The 14,794-nt window shown below is 33.5% G+C and overlaps 2 protein-coding genes across 3 annotated transcripts; both read right to left on the bottom strand.

Annotated features, from left to right (window-relative positions):
• Positions 1-8,737: 8,737 nt before the first annotated feature.
• Positions 8,738-12,396, bottom strand: LOC142505419 (uncharacterized). 2 transcript variants are annotated; one of them, XM_075618396.1, is made up of 5 exons: positions 12,084-12,395; positions 10,593-10,633; positions 9,793-9,978; positions 9,647-9,686; positions 8,738-9,073 (listed from the first exon to the last, which is right to left on the bottom strand). In XM_075618396.1, exons 2-5 carry the CDS (start codon positions 10,593-10,595, stop codon positions 8,988-8,990), a joined length of 315 nt encoding a protein of 104 aa, XP_075474511.1. In that variant the 5' UTR covers positions 10,596-10,633; positions 12,084-12,395; the 3' UTR covers positions 8,738-8,987. The 2 variants fall into 2 exon arrangements, with proteins under 2 accessions (XP_075474511.1, XP_075474512.1); XM_075618397.1 differs by lacking the exon at positions 10,593-10,633 and having other exon boundaries at positions 12,082-12,396.
• Positions 12,397-12,788: 392 nt separating this feature from the next.
• Positions 12,789-14,527, bottom strand: LOC142505589 (remorin 4.1-like). Its single transcript, XM_075618631.1, has 2 exons — positions 13,656-14,527; positions 12,789-13,306 (listed from the first exon to the last, which is right to left on the bottom strand). Exons 1-2 carry the CDS (start codon positions 14,292-14,294, stop codon positions 13,115-13,117), a joined length of 831 nt encoding a protein of 276 aa, XP_075474746.1. The 5' UTR covers positions 14,295-14,527; the 3' UTR covers positions 12,789-13,114.
• Between the last annotated feature and the right edge of the window lie 267 nt (positions 14,528-14,794).

The raw sequence follows: 14,794 nt of genomic DNA, 5'->3' as shown, positions 1-14,794 counted from the left end.
TGGGCAAAAAATTATGAACTGTTTTCTTAAAAATAATTTGAGGGTGATTATTTATTCCAGGTGTATTATTAGGGAAAAAAATGCTAAGCTTGTTTTTAAACATGTTTTCGTTTCTTTTTCTTTTTTACATTTTTAATTGAATCCATAAAATTTATGTTTTTTTAAAAAAAATATGTTATTAATTCTACAAATTTTTATTTATCTTTTAGTTTTTAATTTAATTTAAGAATTATATATCTAATATGACCTTTTTTAAAAAATAAAATAATGCGATATAAATAGTATTTCCCTATCGTTTTTCTAAGCAAGCATATTTATTTATTAGGAAATAATATTTGACTTTTATTAATTAGCTTGTAAGTCCGTTTTCAGATGCACAAAAAGCCCTTTCATCTGACTATGCCCAAAGTCCCTTGAACTAGTAAATAGTAATTAATTTACCTGGCTTTTGCTGTTAAGAATGGACAACCCCAAAACCAAGTGCTTCAAAAATTATTTAAATAATAGCAAATTAAACGTCCTAAGCCAACTATTAGTGGTACATTTTTCTGGACAACTCAACATTCTTTATTACGTTATTTATTGCCTTTCCATATTTTATCGGCTAGGAGTTCATAACTTGTCGACCCCCTAAAATAACTAAAATTTATTCCTACCCTTCAACTTTTGGTAAGGATAGCAACCATGAGATGTTACTCACCTATTAGATGTGATGAAATAAAGAAAAATTATACATCTAATAGGTAAGTGTCATCTCACGGTTCTCGCATAAATGTACACGGTGAGTGTACAACATATCGAAATTGTCATAAAATATATCGAATATAAGACATCATAAAATTGATAAATTAATATATGAATTAGAGTATCTAACACCAGGTATCATATGAATTTTAGGAATAATGCATATCTTATGTATGTTCAATCATATCATGGACTGGTTCCACATTATGCATAAAGGACCAAGAACCTGGGGCTAGACATTTCCAATATATATTGTTGACCAGTCTATTCCCACTGTTGCCACCTAGCTACACGCCTACACCTAACGAAAAAAGGCCATATTTGACAGAGTCGCTCACAAGTCAATCCGTAATTAATTAGTCAAAAAAACTGAAGTTCAACACCGAATTAAGAGTCCATATAAATGCTTGCTAGAACTGCAACTTACAAAGACACAAGTCTCCCCATCTCCACCAAACAGGAAACTCTCACATAGTTTAGTGTTCTTCGATGGGAAAATACGTGGAGATTCTAGATGCAGGGGTTAGAATAGCGGCCAGGTTTCATTCTCACTGCCCTCAAACTGCTCGCATGTACTACCACCCTCCATCCGCCGTTGATGACCATCACCACGCGTTGCTCCGCCAGCCTGACCACCGTGAGTCCTCATGTTTCCATGGCGGCATAACACATGATCAGCTTACACATGTGGCGAGGTCCAACTCCACCGCCAACTCTAGTTCATCGTTCAGTTCTGATTGTAATAAATTTGTTGTTTATTCTTTGCTATGAGAATTCGAAATGAGAACAGAAGTTGGATTAATCACGAGGCCAGGTGGACAAGAAGTTTTCGTTTATATTAAAGATATATATTATTCTTAATATATCACAGATTTCATAACACTGCAGGGAGGTTTTGTTGTCCATAAGTTTTGGGGATTGATGAAAAAACATGTTTATTCATTTAAGGATTACATTACTATTTTATTTAATTTTGTAGTATCGTGATGAAATTAATTGAATTTTTATATATAGTTTTTGTACTTCGGATCTTGGATAGAATGTTTTTCATATTTACCCATGCACAAAATTAGAAAAATCTTCTTCAGAAATCACGATCTTTACATTTTTGGTCATATTATCTCAATAAGAATTTGGTATTCTATTTTAAATTTCAAACTTAATCTGTTATATTTTTTTGACAATTTCAGTCATTTCTCGATGTTACGTTGATACGACACTGATGTGATACTGACATGTCTAGTACTATATCAATATTTTTGATAAAAAATGATTAACATTGTAAAAGAAATAGGGCTAAAATGAAATTTTGATAACATAATATATTTTACTGAAAAAAAACAAAATATTCACAATATGACTTTTGACTCAGACAGCCTTATTTATGAAGTCAATAAATTAATGCTCGCACTTGATGTGAGAAAATCATCGATAGTTGATTCGAATTCAATTAAATACTTCATTTTGTTTTTTGTTTGTCTTTAAAAAAAAAAACAAATGAAAGAAAGAAAGGCCTATCCTCCCCGACGATTATATCCCAATAATATTAATTCTCCCCGAAATTAGCATGCATGATTATTAGAGTTAGTTAGAAAAATATTATTAACTGAATTAAAATAAGTTCTGTTTTCTAAATTAAACTCATAAAAATTAATGATTTCTATACATGAATAACCAACAGCCTGGGTGAAAAGTAATATGGCTCCGCCCTTGTTCATGAGCCAAGCTGGCTCATAATATCAAAATTACTTTTTAGATGTTTTTTAGGGAAAATAGTCAATTTAGTCTTGGCATAAACTTGTGTGAGACGGTCTTATGGGTCGTATTTTGTGAGACGGATATTTTATCTGGGTCATTCATGAAAAAATATTACTTTTTATGCTAAGAATATTATTTTTTATTATATTTTGTTTTATTTTTTTGCCTTCCAATCGGTTAAAATTAGATCTTAGTCGTTTGACTTTACTTTTTGTTAGGTTTTAGTGTTATTTCTCTGGAGTACTTACATCATGATGAGACACATCAAATTTTTTTATGTCATGACAACATTTTCGAACGCACAATATCTAAATTTTCACGGACATTTCAAATTTCACATGGAAACAAATGTAATTACTTTTATTTTTAACTTACAAACAAATAGAATAAAACATCAAAAACTCTACAACAAACCCACACATTCATAAAATCAACCGACACGAGTCTCTCACCATTTTTATGAGAATTTGAAGGTTAAATTTTGACCTTATCATGCATGTGAAAAGAAATACTCTTGTATAACATATACGAAATCGTGGCATGGTTATGTGCGTGGAGAAAATTAAAAATAATTCTTGAATCCATACGTTACGAATACGGATGTATAATTTCCCCAAAAATTTTTTTTTTACATATTATAGTGAACTTCTAATTCTAAACTAGTGAAGGGCAGAACATGTGTGATCAAGTAAAACAAAGCAACGAGTCAGCTGGACAACAAAAAATGGGTCATAACGTGAATATTAAAAGGATAAAAATGATATTAACATTCCACAATTACTCTCAATTTTCATAAATAGTTTTGGATGTAAAATTTTATTCAGTTTCAAGAGTTTCGAATGAAATCCATAAAATTCAAATCATAAACAAACAATTTTTTAATAAAATATTTTGTATTTTATGTCATTTTCACTTCCATTATTTTATTTTTGTCAAAAAATTGTGCGAGACGATCTCATGGGTCGTATTTTGTGAGACGGATATCTTATTTGGGTCATCCATGAAAAAATATTAATTTTTATGCTAAGAGTATTATTTTTTATTCTGAATATCAGTAGGGTTGATCCATCAAACAGATAAAGATTCGTGAAATCGTCTCACAAGAGACATACTGTTGGAAACTAAATTCCGGCGTTTGACAAAATATGAATCAACTGAAAATACGAACCAACTGATCGAGTAAACTGAACTCAGCAACTGGACTTAATAACTGAAATCAACTGACTGATCAGTTGATATATTCAGCCGTATGCTAAGCACTCATCAACTGAACATATCTCGGGAAAGAACAATCAACCGTCAAGAGACATAGAAGATTGCAACGCCGCACTTCAATCAATACAGCTTAGAAAAACGCATTTTGGCGAAAGCAATTAAGACGCCGCATCACAATAAATGAAGCAAACAATGTCCAAGGAATAATCAAGTAGAAATCAACGGATACAAATATTCAAATTCATCTCAAGTTACCGTTGGAGAAAAGAAGCTTATAAATATGACAGAAGAACAGCTGAAGAAATAAAAGAGTCAACACTATTCAAAAAGCTTGCTGTCATTCTGTCAAAATCTTAGCTCAATCTTACTTGATATATTCGTAGCAGTTAAGGCTACAATTTGAGCTCATTAGCAAGTTGTAATAATCGTTGAAATTCGATAGTGCTAAGATCAGATACGCACTGAGAACATTCTGTAATACTAAGAGTTTCAGTTTTTGGCAGTGTTAAGTCCAAACTGAAGTGGGTCAGTACAATTCTTGTATTTGATCAAAATCTTTTAGTGGATATCCTATCCTTGAGATAGAAGGGGTGACGTAGGAGTAATTAAATTCTCCGAACATCCAGAAACAACCCTTGCCTACTTTATTTCAGTTTCGTATTATATCTTTCAGTCAGTTATTTTCCGCAACTACTTTAGTTTAACTGATTGTCATTGACCAACAAGATTCCGAGAATCAGTTTGTCACCAAACTAAACTCAAAATTCGAAAAGATCAGTTTTAATTGTGAGTGTTTATTCAATCCCCCCTTCTAAACACTCTTGATACGTTAATCGATCCTATCACATACTTTTTTTTTTTTTACATATTTTGTGCATAATTTTTCCATTTGTTTTTTAATCTTATATAAAATTTATAGCATTCATATTATAACAGAAAACAAAACGTACCGAAAATTCAGTAACATTATGATCAAATTTATTGTATGTATACCTTAACTATAGGGAGACTCTCCTTTATATATATATATATATATATATATATATATAGAAAAACCACTCCTTTTAAAAATATATATATATATATATACTGAGTATATTTTTTTAAATTATACCAGGTATTGGTGGCTGATACAAACAGACAATATAATCAGTATAACTCCCTATACCACAGGTACCGCCCCATCCCCCACGGTCCGAGCAACCGAAGTATGTGGTACGAGGCCAAAAAAGCTGGTGGCGTTCGCCCTGTGCATGACGGAAACTATCGACGGCGGCTTCTATGACTTTAATCGTATTCCTCTCGTCGCATTGGTAGTATCGACTCAACCAAAACTTCCCTTCAATGTTTCCTTCTTGGGCCTTGTCCTTACTATAGGTCCCTTCGGCTTGTTCTATGGCGATATTGAACGATGCATTACCCAGCTCAGAGCTCCATTTGAGAAGGGGAAGGTTGGCTGCAGTTCGTATTCTTCTATGGATTCGAGCAAACATTCGTTTATCGAAGTCAATTATGTTCTCACTCAACAAGGTAAGGCATGAGAGGAACAAAATTAGGGTTACTAATAATATTCTTGTCATCTTTTTTTTTTCTTTTTCTTTTTTACTTTCTTTCTTGTGTTTGGGTTCGATTTGTATACCTTTTAAGATCAGATGTCCTAAAGTAATTGAGGGATATGTAATAAATTTATTTTAAGTTTCGTTGGCATTGATAACTTGTTAATATTATGTATATAAAGAATGCGAGTTAATATTGCTTTAATTAATGAGAGAAGAATAATAAATTATGAATTATTTTTTTTATTACAATGACTGATATTAATTTTACCATATCAAATGGGTTCATATCATCGTCTTATCGAGCGAGTCTGTCACACAAGATTTGTTCAATTTAATTTATCTGACCAGCGTGATTTATATATTACTGTGTTAGATTAATGGTTTACTCAGTGTGTAACTAATTATAGTGAATGCGGGCTTATACGTCATAATAATAATAATAGTTAAAGAGGGTTCCTAATTTATTTTTCCACGATTACGTTATCAGTTGTGTTGATTCACATTAAATATTTATTATTCGAGTGGAATTTTTTAAAATTAATTATTGGATTGGTTTTCACGTGATTAATCTAATTCACAAGTCTTTTGTGAAACGGTCCTTACGAATCTTTATCTGTGAGACGAGTCAACCATATCGATATTCACAATAAAAAGTAATACTCTTAGCATAAAAAGTAATATTTTTTTATGAATGACCCAAGTAAGAGATTCGTCTAATAAATACGACTCATGAGATCGTCTCACATAAATTTTTGTCATCTTTACGTTGGGGTGAAAATAATTAATTTTTTTAGTGACAAATTTTAGTTCAATCGTTAAGATGACTACTTTTTTCTGTAGATTGGGTGAAAATATTTAATTTTATTGTTAAAATAAAAACTTAATATAATACACGCGACTGATTTTATACTCCGATCGTTAATATTTAATTTATGATATTATAATTAAGTTTTGGAAGAAAATGATTGGCGAAAAACAGCGATGCAATTTGTCATTTATTACAATTGTACGTGGAACACTTGATGAAAAATCAATGACTTTGGGTGCATTTGGATTGGGTTTCGAATCCATTATTTCAAATTGATAATCACGAAAAATTTAGGGTCCGATTCAGCAAGTGTCATTAGTCCAGACGCAGGTTTTGAAATTACCCTGAGCCTGAAATCACAAATAAGATCGTTAGAAGGGTGTCCTGGCATAGCCCCTCCGACGCTCAAGTCAGAGACTGGGGATATATGAGGGGAGCAGCTAAGGGTGCTGCTGAAAAACAATATATTGAATCTACAATCATACGCTCAAACCTGGTATTTATAGGAGAATACCTGAGCTTGTTATGAGCCATTCACCTGCGGGCCTTAGATATGGGCCGGGAGTTTGGGCCGGATCTTGATGGGTTCATCCCTGGGGTATCAACAGTCTCCCTCTCCCGAGTCGAACTGAATCGTAGGTTCAAAGTTCGATTAGTTGTGTTGTCCTTGGTTTATCGACGATGAGGATGTACCGTACTAGAAAAATCTACTTCGTTTGCCATTAATGAACGATGTTCACCGCTGCGAAAATTACGAAGATCGACCTGTCCGGTTAGGTCGTGGGGGTGTGGGGGCAACGCCCCCATAAAAATTTTCTCCTTCATTCTCATTTCTCCAACAAAAAATACCAGCTCTTCCCTGCCACGCTTCACCTACGAGCTAACCCTAGCGCCGCCTCACCACCACTCCATCGTCACCTTAGCCCGCCGCCGCGCGCCGCCCCACCTTGGTCGGAGCCAGCGCGCCCTCTCCGAGCCACCGCCGCGCGCCGCTCCACCCTCGCCCGAGCCAGTGCGCGCCCTCGCGGAGTTTGGGCCGGATCTTGATGGGTTCATCCCTGGGGTATCACAAATCGACTTAGTTATTTAATTCAATTTTTATATTGGATAATTTCAAATCGACTTAGTTTTTTATTTATCTATGGTGTTTTATATGATAAAAACTTATGTGAGACAGTCTCACATGTCGTATTTTGTGAGACGAATATCTTATTTGGATCATTTATGAAAACGTATTAGTTTTTATGCTAAGACTATTTCTTTTTATTGTGACTATCGATTGGTTGACCCGTCTCACAGATAAATATTCGTGAGACCATCTCACAAGAGACATACTCTTTTATTATTAATTTAAAAATAACGTCCTTATTCATGGCATTTTATTTTATTTTTTGCAATTTCATTTTTTTTTCCTTTTAGGAGTTGAGGGTCATCCCTTATTTAATATAATGGGACTTTTAGGAGTTTATTACTAATTTGAAATATAAATAAATGTGAAACGGTCAACTATTTTTCAAAACCAAATCTTTGTTTTTAAAATATTAGGTAATTTATCTTTCAGACAAAATTTTATTCTAATTATTTTTCTAAAAAAATATTCCTTAATTTATTTAGATATATGTTTGTCTAGTTTTCGAAAAAATAAAGAAAGATGTGTGTGTCCGTTTATTTTTTCTTTTATTTTTACTAGTAACTTGATTATTAAAAATAATAATGAAATTTGGAATAATAATATTATTACTAGTAAAAAAATATTTCAAGTTTTTTAAAATTAAATATTAAACGGATTGATTATTATTATTATTCCAAATATTATTATTATTTTTTATTAACTCTATCGCTAATAAAAAAAGTCAATAGACACAAATACACACCTTTTTTTATTTTTTTTCTTAAAAAACTAAACCAATACATATTTAAATAAATAAAGAAGTTTTTAAAAAATAAAATAAAAAGAGTATACATCTTATTAATTATATTATGGTAAAAATAAAAAATAAGTAGAACGACATATATACTTTATTTTTTCCTTGAAAACTAAACAAACCCATTTGAAAAAATAAAGGAATTTTAAAAAATAAAAGAGTACAAATATTTTGAAAGATAAATTATCTAATTTTTTTTAAAATATAATGGACCAATTTACAGTTTTAAAGTTATTTATGTTTCAAATTAGTTAACTTGTGCTCCAACTCAATTTTTTGATAAGCGAGTTCAAGTCTCATGTCTCATGTTAGAGTAGATCTCTTGTGAGACGATCTCATGAATTTTTATCTGTGAGACGGTCAACCCTATCGATATTTATAATAAAAAGTAATACTTTTAACATAAAAAATAATACTTTTTTAATGATGACATAAATAAGAGACTTCGCTATATTAAATGGTTTCGAGTTTTTTAAAAAATGAAATTGCAAAAAATAAAAATAAAAAAGCTGCCAACATCCGCGCTTACCCGCCGCCACTCACAGACTTTGCAGCGTGCTCCATTTTTTTGGAGGACACTGCGAAATTGGTGTTGGATTTTGCATTAATTTTGAAATTTATTATTATTTTTAAATTTAAAAAAAAACCATTTATGTAAATAAATGCCATAGTCATCAAGACGAATTTCTCAACAATTTATTTATGCAAATGTAAAAAATGAAATCTGATAGTCACCGAAGCAGTTCAAGCGAATGAAATTTAAACTTTATTGTCAAATCAGGTTTAAACTTTATTGTCAAATGAAATCTGACAATGAATCCCTCAAATCAAATGAAATTTATCTTTCCAAATACAACTTTATATCAAATCTGATAGCATACTGCAAAAACAATGGCCACCACAATGCAGCGGATGGGAGTGTTTAGGGCCATCCTCCCTTAAACAAGATATCAGCTGTTTCTTATTGGATTCTTGATTTCACCAATTAGAACTACCTTCCGAGTCATGCGACTGGTAGAAATCATTTGACCTCGCGATATTTACTTCCTCGAACTCATTATCATCTGGAAAGCTCAAGTAAAAAAGTAGAGTGATGCCAGAGTTGAACAATACATGCATAAGAATACACAGTAGATACTAGACGGGTCTTATGTTGTATATGAAAATATATCTGAAGCCTAAAGTTAATAAAGAGGAGATAGGGTTGTCACTTTCTTGGCTTCTAGACTTGAAGTAATTTATGGGAATCTTCCTATCACAATTTTAACATGTACATGTAGAATGTACTCTCACGGGGATTACTCCTACAATGGCAATACACGATTTTGATCAGTTAGATGCATCATCTATCATCATTCCTAGCCACGATACAAGAGATCCCTTGTCACGATTATATGCATTTTTATTTTCATAGTTTATACCATCGTCACAGAAGAAATATAAAGCTGACTATAAATGGAACTGCTATATATATATATGCAAATGAACAAAACAGTATGCCAAGTTCTATGTCATTCCCTAGAGACATAGACATGAAAATAAAAATTAAATCGTCTATGATTTACTCACTAACTAACAATGTAATAAGTTATATTTTGATATTCCAAAAGAAAACAAATCTATGAAAATTAGAGAACCTTTTCTCAGGGTCAGGCCGACGACAGCATCATTTTCAACCTGGAAGACACAAGAAATAACAATCGATTTAGGTTCCAGACCAAAGTAGTAAAATAAGTTTCAAAAAATTTGAAATCAATTATTGCATAAAAAATTAAGGTAGAACCTTTTGATCTGCCAAGGATTTAGAATCGTCCAACACTTCCCGATTTGACATTAGTATCAGTTTTTGATTTTTAGCTGGCTGATCAATGAGTTCTTGCAACTTCTCCTTGATTTGTAGAATAGTCTCACTTGGAACGCATTGCAGAAAGTAAGTTGTCTTCTCACGTTTAACACGGATATACATCGCCTTGTGATCAAGTAATCAAAATTTCAGTGTTAGCTTAGATCAACAGCTGCTGGAAACTAATCTAACAAATGAAATCCGTGAAGTAACAAGAATTTCTTCCCAAAGTAGAATGATTTAGATATTCACTTTACTGTAATCAAATGACAGTATATCAATCAGAGTTACTTGACAAGCTATATAACAAAGTGAGAGATATCACCAAAACCAACGAACCACTTTAAAGTATATGAGCACTGAGAAAACTTCAATCGCTTATATCCATAACATGAAATTTCTGTATCATTTCGTCCTCTTTCTCAGTAACTAAAGAAATCACACCTGCCCTTTACACTCTTTATCTTCTAAGTCTTGACATTCAAAATACGCCAAAATTGCAATGTAGGACCCTTGGTCCTCACATTAATAACATGCAAGCAGAAGCTGTTGTTTATTTTAGTTGAAAATAAAATCAATATATCTCTATTAATGAACCTATCCTGGTGATAAATATTTTCTAAAATCTCATACAATAAATTTATAAGAAAATAAAGCTTAAATTCCCAATATGCAAATAAAGCATAAATCATGAAACAAAATTATTGTAAAAGAGACATGTCCTCTGTCACATCACCTACCATCTTGGTGACCTTCTATTGCTTCGACCCTTGTTCTTCACCTAAAAATATATCGACAAGGGGTAAGCCTAGGGAGAGTTAAACATGCCATAAAGTCAAATACATAAACATATGCTAGATATGACATAGCATAGCATGCAAACTAAACATGAAGCTCGTAAATTGCACAGACATTCGATGCATGTCGGGCTTGAATTCATACAAAACCTCATACTTAAGATTTGGAATACAGTCCATACAGGTAAACACGTGGATGAAATGCTTAATCATCAGTCCCCAATCGGACACAAATAATAAGCCCTGGATGCCGTAACTCTGGACAAGCCATGAAATGCAAAGAATGCCAAAGGTGCAGCCTGTGCACCGTAAAGCATGTCATAGGCCCAACCCACGCACCGTAAAAGTACATCACATCTCAAAGGCCATGCACCATAAACTTAAAATACACATCATGCAATGACCTACTCTTATTACTGCAAAAAAATCAATTTTGATCACACAATACAAACAAATAAACAATAAAGCTCAAGATACAAATACATGAATGCTGAAATATAATGCATGGATAAAAAATAACGTAGAAGCACATAGAATCACAAGACCACATAACTTCCATGCAGATAGAAAAATATCGCATTGATCATACAAACGCAGGCTAACATACTGAATACATGAAGCTCCCAGGTTCTAAAATATTCTCATAAATTGAGTTTTTTCCTAAAAATTGAATCGGAATTTATGAATTCTTTGGTTATGTTTCATAATAATTCATAAAATCGTGATACAATAACTTAGAACTTATCCCACATTTCCTTTCACTTTATTTCTGGACTTATCAGTTAGAGAATTTCTTTACCGATCTTCTAAGTACATGACCCTGCTTCTAATTAATTGATACTTGAAAGTTCCCCAACACTTGACCTATCCAGAATCACCTAAAAGGTCTATGATCAACGATTTGATAATTAAAAAAAAAAAACTTTATTCCACACAAAAATAACCTAAAGTTGACTCTAAATTTCTTAACTAAAAATGTAATGCCACCTGACAAAACTTAATCCAAAATTATTAAATATTTTTAAAGGCTGAAAATTTTAAGGAAAATCATTTTTGGGTAGAGTTAATTCGGGGTGGTTTATTGAATTATTGTCCTTCTTGAATTTAAAAAGCCAATGAATTTTCGCTCGATTCTTGTCTAGGACTTTGGGGCTTTCATACAACACTCGACAACATAATTTTATCATGTTTCAGGACCGCTTCTGGATTGCACAACAGGGCTTCCCGCTACAGCAGTAGCGTTTCAACCGGACTCCAGAAACCCAGCCATTTCCCAACTCATATCCGTACTCTACTACTATCCTAAAAATTCCTCTCATGAATTCGTACGCTAAAGAATAGGTTTGAAAGGCTGAAACAATAAAAGTTTGAAAAACATAAGGAAAAAAAAGACTTTAGAAATGACGGAAAATAATCCAAGACTGAGACTTACACCGTTTTGAGGCTAAAGAAATCATCAACCAATTGATTCCAATTAACTGATTCGGCGTTGGATCGAAGAAAAATCGAAGTCAAAATAAAAAGCTAAAATCTCCGCTGTGCAGGTTTCTTTCCGTTCTTCTACTCCTGATTTATGGGGAGGAGTACGGTGGTCGTCTGTCTCAGAGAAGGGTAAACGTGGTGCAGCAGCTGTGGCTCGCAGGTGGAACGGAAAATGGGAATTCCTGGTTAGGTTTCTTCGCCGGAGCTGCTGCTGCCAGCTGCACTTCGCTTCTAGCTGTTAAAAGCTCCAACAGATATTTAATCATTTTTTTATTAAATTTTAAAAGTTTTAGAACTAATTTTAGAATTTCAATTTTCTATAACAAGCGTATGAATTAAATTGTTAAATAAAAAAAATACACTTAACAGCTTTAAATTTCAAATATTAGTATATTACCCAATTTATTTCAAACATAACATGATATTTTTGTCTTTTTTTTATTATTACATCTCTTGTGATACGATTTCATGAATTTTTTAAGTTTTTACCTTAAAAAATCATATAAAATATCCTATTCATCAGTACTCCTGTCCAAATCATTGATTGAATGGCTTAAAAAAAATTCCCAATTTTGAGTATATATTCATCTTCACAAGTTCACACAATCCTTCATGTATTACAAAATTAACTTAATAATTTTAAAGCAAGAGTAGATATGTGATTCTAACACAAGCTCAAATAGAGGTTTGATTATTCACTGCAAATTACAAAGTATAAAAAACACAGACACTTGGGCACATCTTTGAACTTCTCAAAGGTACAAAACTGACATCTCAAATATGTAAGAGTTCAACTTGTACACTGATATTCCACAGTACTTGAACTACTTGTATATCCTTTGAGTTGAAAAAGTGCAAGGAATCCCATTTAGCTTAAGGTGCTGGATTACAATCCTTATGATCAAAACTCAATCAATATGCATTTCAATATTTTATATACACATTGTTTAGAGATATGGATACCAATAGATCTATATTATATATTAAAAACAAGATCGCTTGGCTGGGAGTCGTCCGACGGCTTTCATGAGATTGGCAATTTCAAGAATCCTGGCCACTTTGGTTCCTCTCTTGGCCTCAGCTGAAGCTCTCCTCTCCTCTGCTTTTCTGTGGGCTTCTGCTATGTCATTCTGCATCTTTTCCAGGGCCTTTGCCCTTTTCTCCTCTAGTTTCCTCTGAGAATTAGAAGATTTTCGAGTTCATCAGATTATATATTTCAAAAACAGGGAAAACAAGATAGAATCTGAGTGAAAAGAATTGGATTCTTCCTTGTCGATTTCTACATGTGCCAGCCATTTCTTTAAAGCTTGACAAAGCAGAACACTTGAGGCCCGATCTATAGCAGAACTTACTTTTTTTTCCAAAAAAAAAAATGGCATGAAATTTGAAATTATTTCTAGAACAGATAAATCGTTGCATGATCTTCAACTTTTCAAGAAACCCGCAAAATTAAAGACCATAGCAATAAACTAGCAACCCCTGCATGCGTTAATCTGATTTTTTACACGCAAAATTTAGAAGTACCTCTTCTTTCTTCATCCAAGAAGTAGCTTTCTGCACTTGCTCCCCCTCCCAACCTTTAATCACAACATCCTCCCGCTTAAACCGATTATTAATCTTGGCTATCTTCGCATTTTGCCACGCACTAATCTTCGACAAAACCTCCTCTTTCTTCACATTTTGCACCGACACTTCACCTCCATTGATACGGTAATCACCATCACCCGCAGCTGCAGAAACTGCCAACGCTCTATCCCCATCACCTCCGGGAGACTGCAGGGGATTAGTATCCGGCACAATCGCCAAAGGGTTGGTTTCCTCTAGCAAATTCTCCTCCTCTCCTATCCTCCCCAAGTTCCCCGTCTCATTCTCCGAAGCGATATTGGAACCAGCCAAGACTAAAGCATTGAACTCTCTACTGATGGAGGTGAAATTAATCTCCGATGAAGCCATAGAACCAGGAGATGATCTATGGCTGCCGGTTTCCCAAGTCTCCCGACGTCGGGCCCCCGAGGATGGAGGCGTGGTCAAGGCATGGATTTCTCTGATCGCAGGCGACGACCCATCACCATCACCATCATCATCATCGTCATCTTCATGAGCATGAAGTGTATCACCATCTCGAGTTCTTGATAAGACTAAGGCTCGTTGATTGCTCGACATATATCCGGGATTATCAGCTAGTTACGTTTCTGAGTGAGTTTGTGGGAGAATATAGAAGTAAGGAGATGAAAGGAAAGTGGTGAGGAAGGAAGCGGTAAAGTTGTTAATCATTAATTAATGTCTTAATCGCATGTTATTGATCAATTAATTGAGTTTAAAGTAGGCCATGATCCCAGAGCTTCATGCAGTGAATGGCAGTTGGAGAAGACGTTTCCCCGTAATCGATTGCTTAACAATAAATGATATAATATTCGGTGAGTGTCGGCTCGGAGATTTTTGTCGACGAATGAAACTTTGCACTGAGGCATGAAAACAAAATGCGGCATCCCTTTCACTGAAGAAACGTGTCCCGAGATCAATGGCCTGAACGATCGATGGAGGACACTTGGGGTTTGCTTAATCCACACGTCTTTCTTACACGATAATTAGTTTAAAATAATGAAGCTAACGCGACGAATATTCAAAAACTATTAATCGATGTTTTGATTCTTGGTTTGTCT

This window comes from Primulina tabacum, chromosome 10 (assembly GCF_025594145.1).
Source record: "Primulina tabacum isolate GXHZ01 chromosome 10, ASM2559414v2, whole genome shotgun sequence".
Taxonomy (NCBI): domain Eukaryota; kingdom Viridiplantae; phylum Streptophyta; class Magnoliopsida; order Lamiales; family Gesneriaceae; genus Primulina; species Primulina tabacum.
This window is presented reverse-complemented; position numbering and strand designations above follow the sequence as displayed.

Bases quoted from the DNA above. Each gene is read 5' to 3' on its own strand.
- LOC142505419 (XM_075618396.1), bottom strand. The intron at 9,687-9,792 runs GTTCTACCTTAA...TGTGTCTTCCAG, and splicing joins AATCCTTGGCAGATCAAAAG to GTTGAAAATGATGCTGTCGT. The intron at 9,074-9,646 runs GTTCTCTAATTT...TGAGCTTTCCAG, and splicing joins CGGCCTGACCCTGAGAAAAG to ATGATAATGAGTTCGAGGAA.
- LOC142505589 (XM_075618631.1), bottom strand. From the start codon at position 14,294: ATGTCGAGCAATCAACGAGCCTTAGTCTTATCAAGAACTCGAGATGGT. The intron at 13,307-13,655 runs GTACTTCTAAAT...TCTAATTCTCAG, and splicing joins CTTGGATGAAGAAAGAAGAG to AGGAAACTAGAGGAGAAAAG.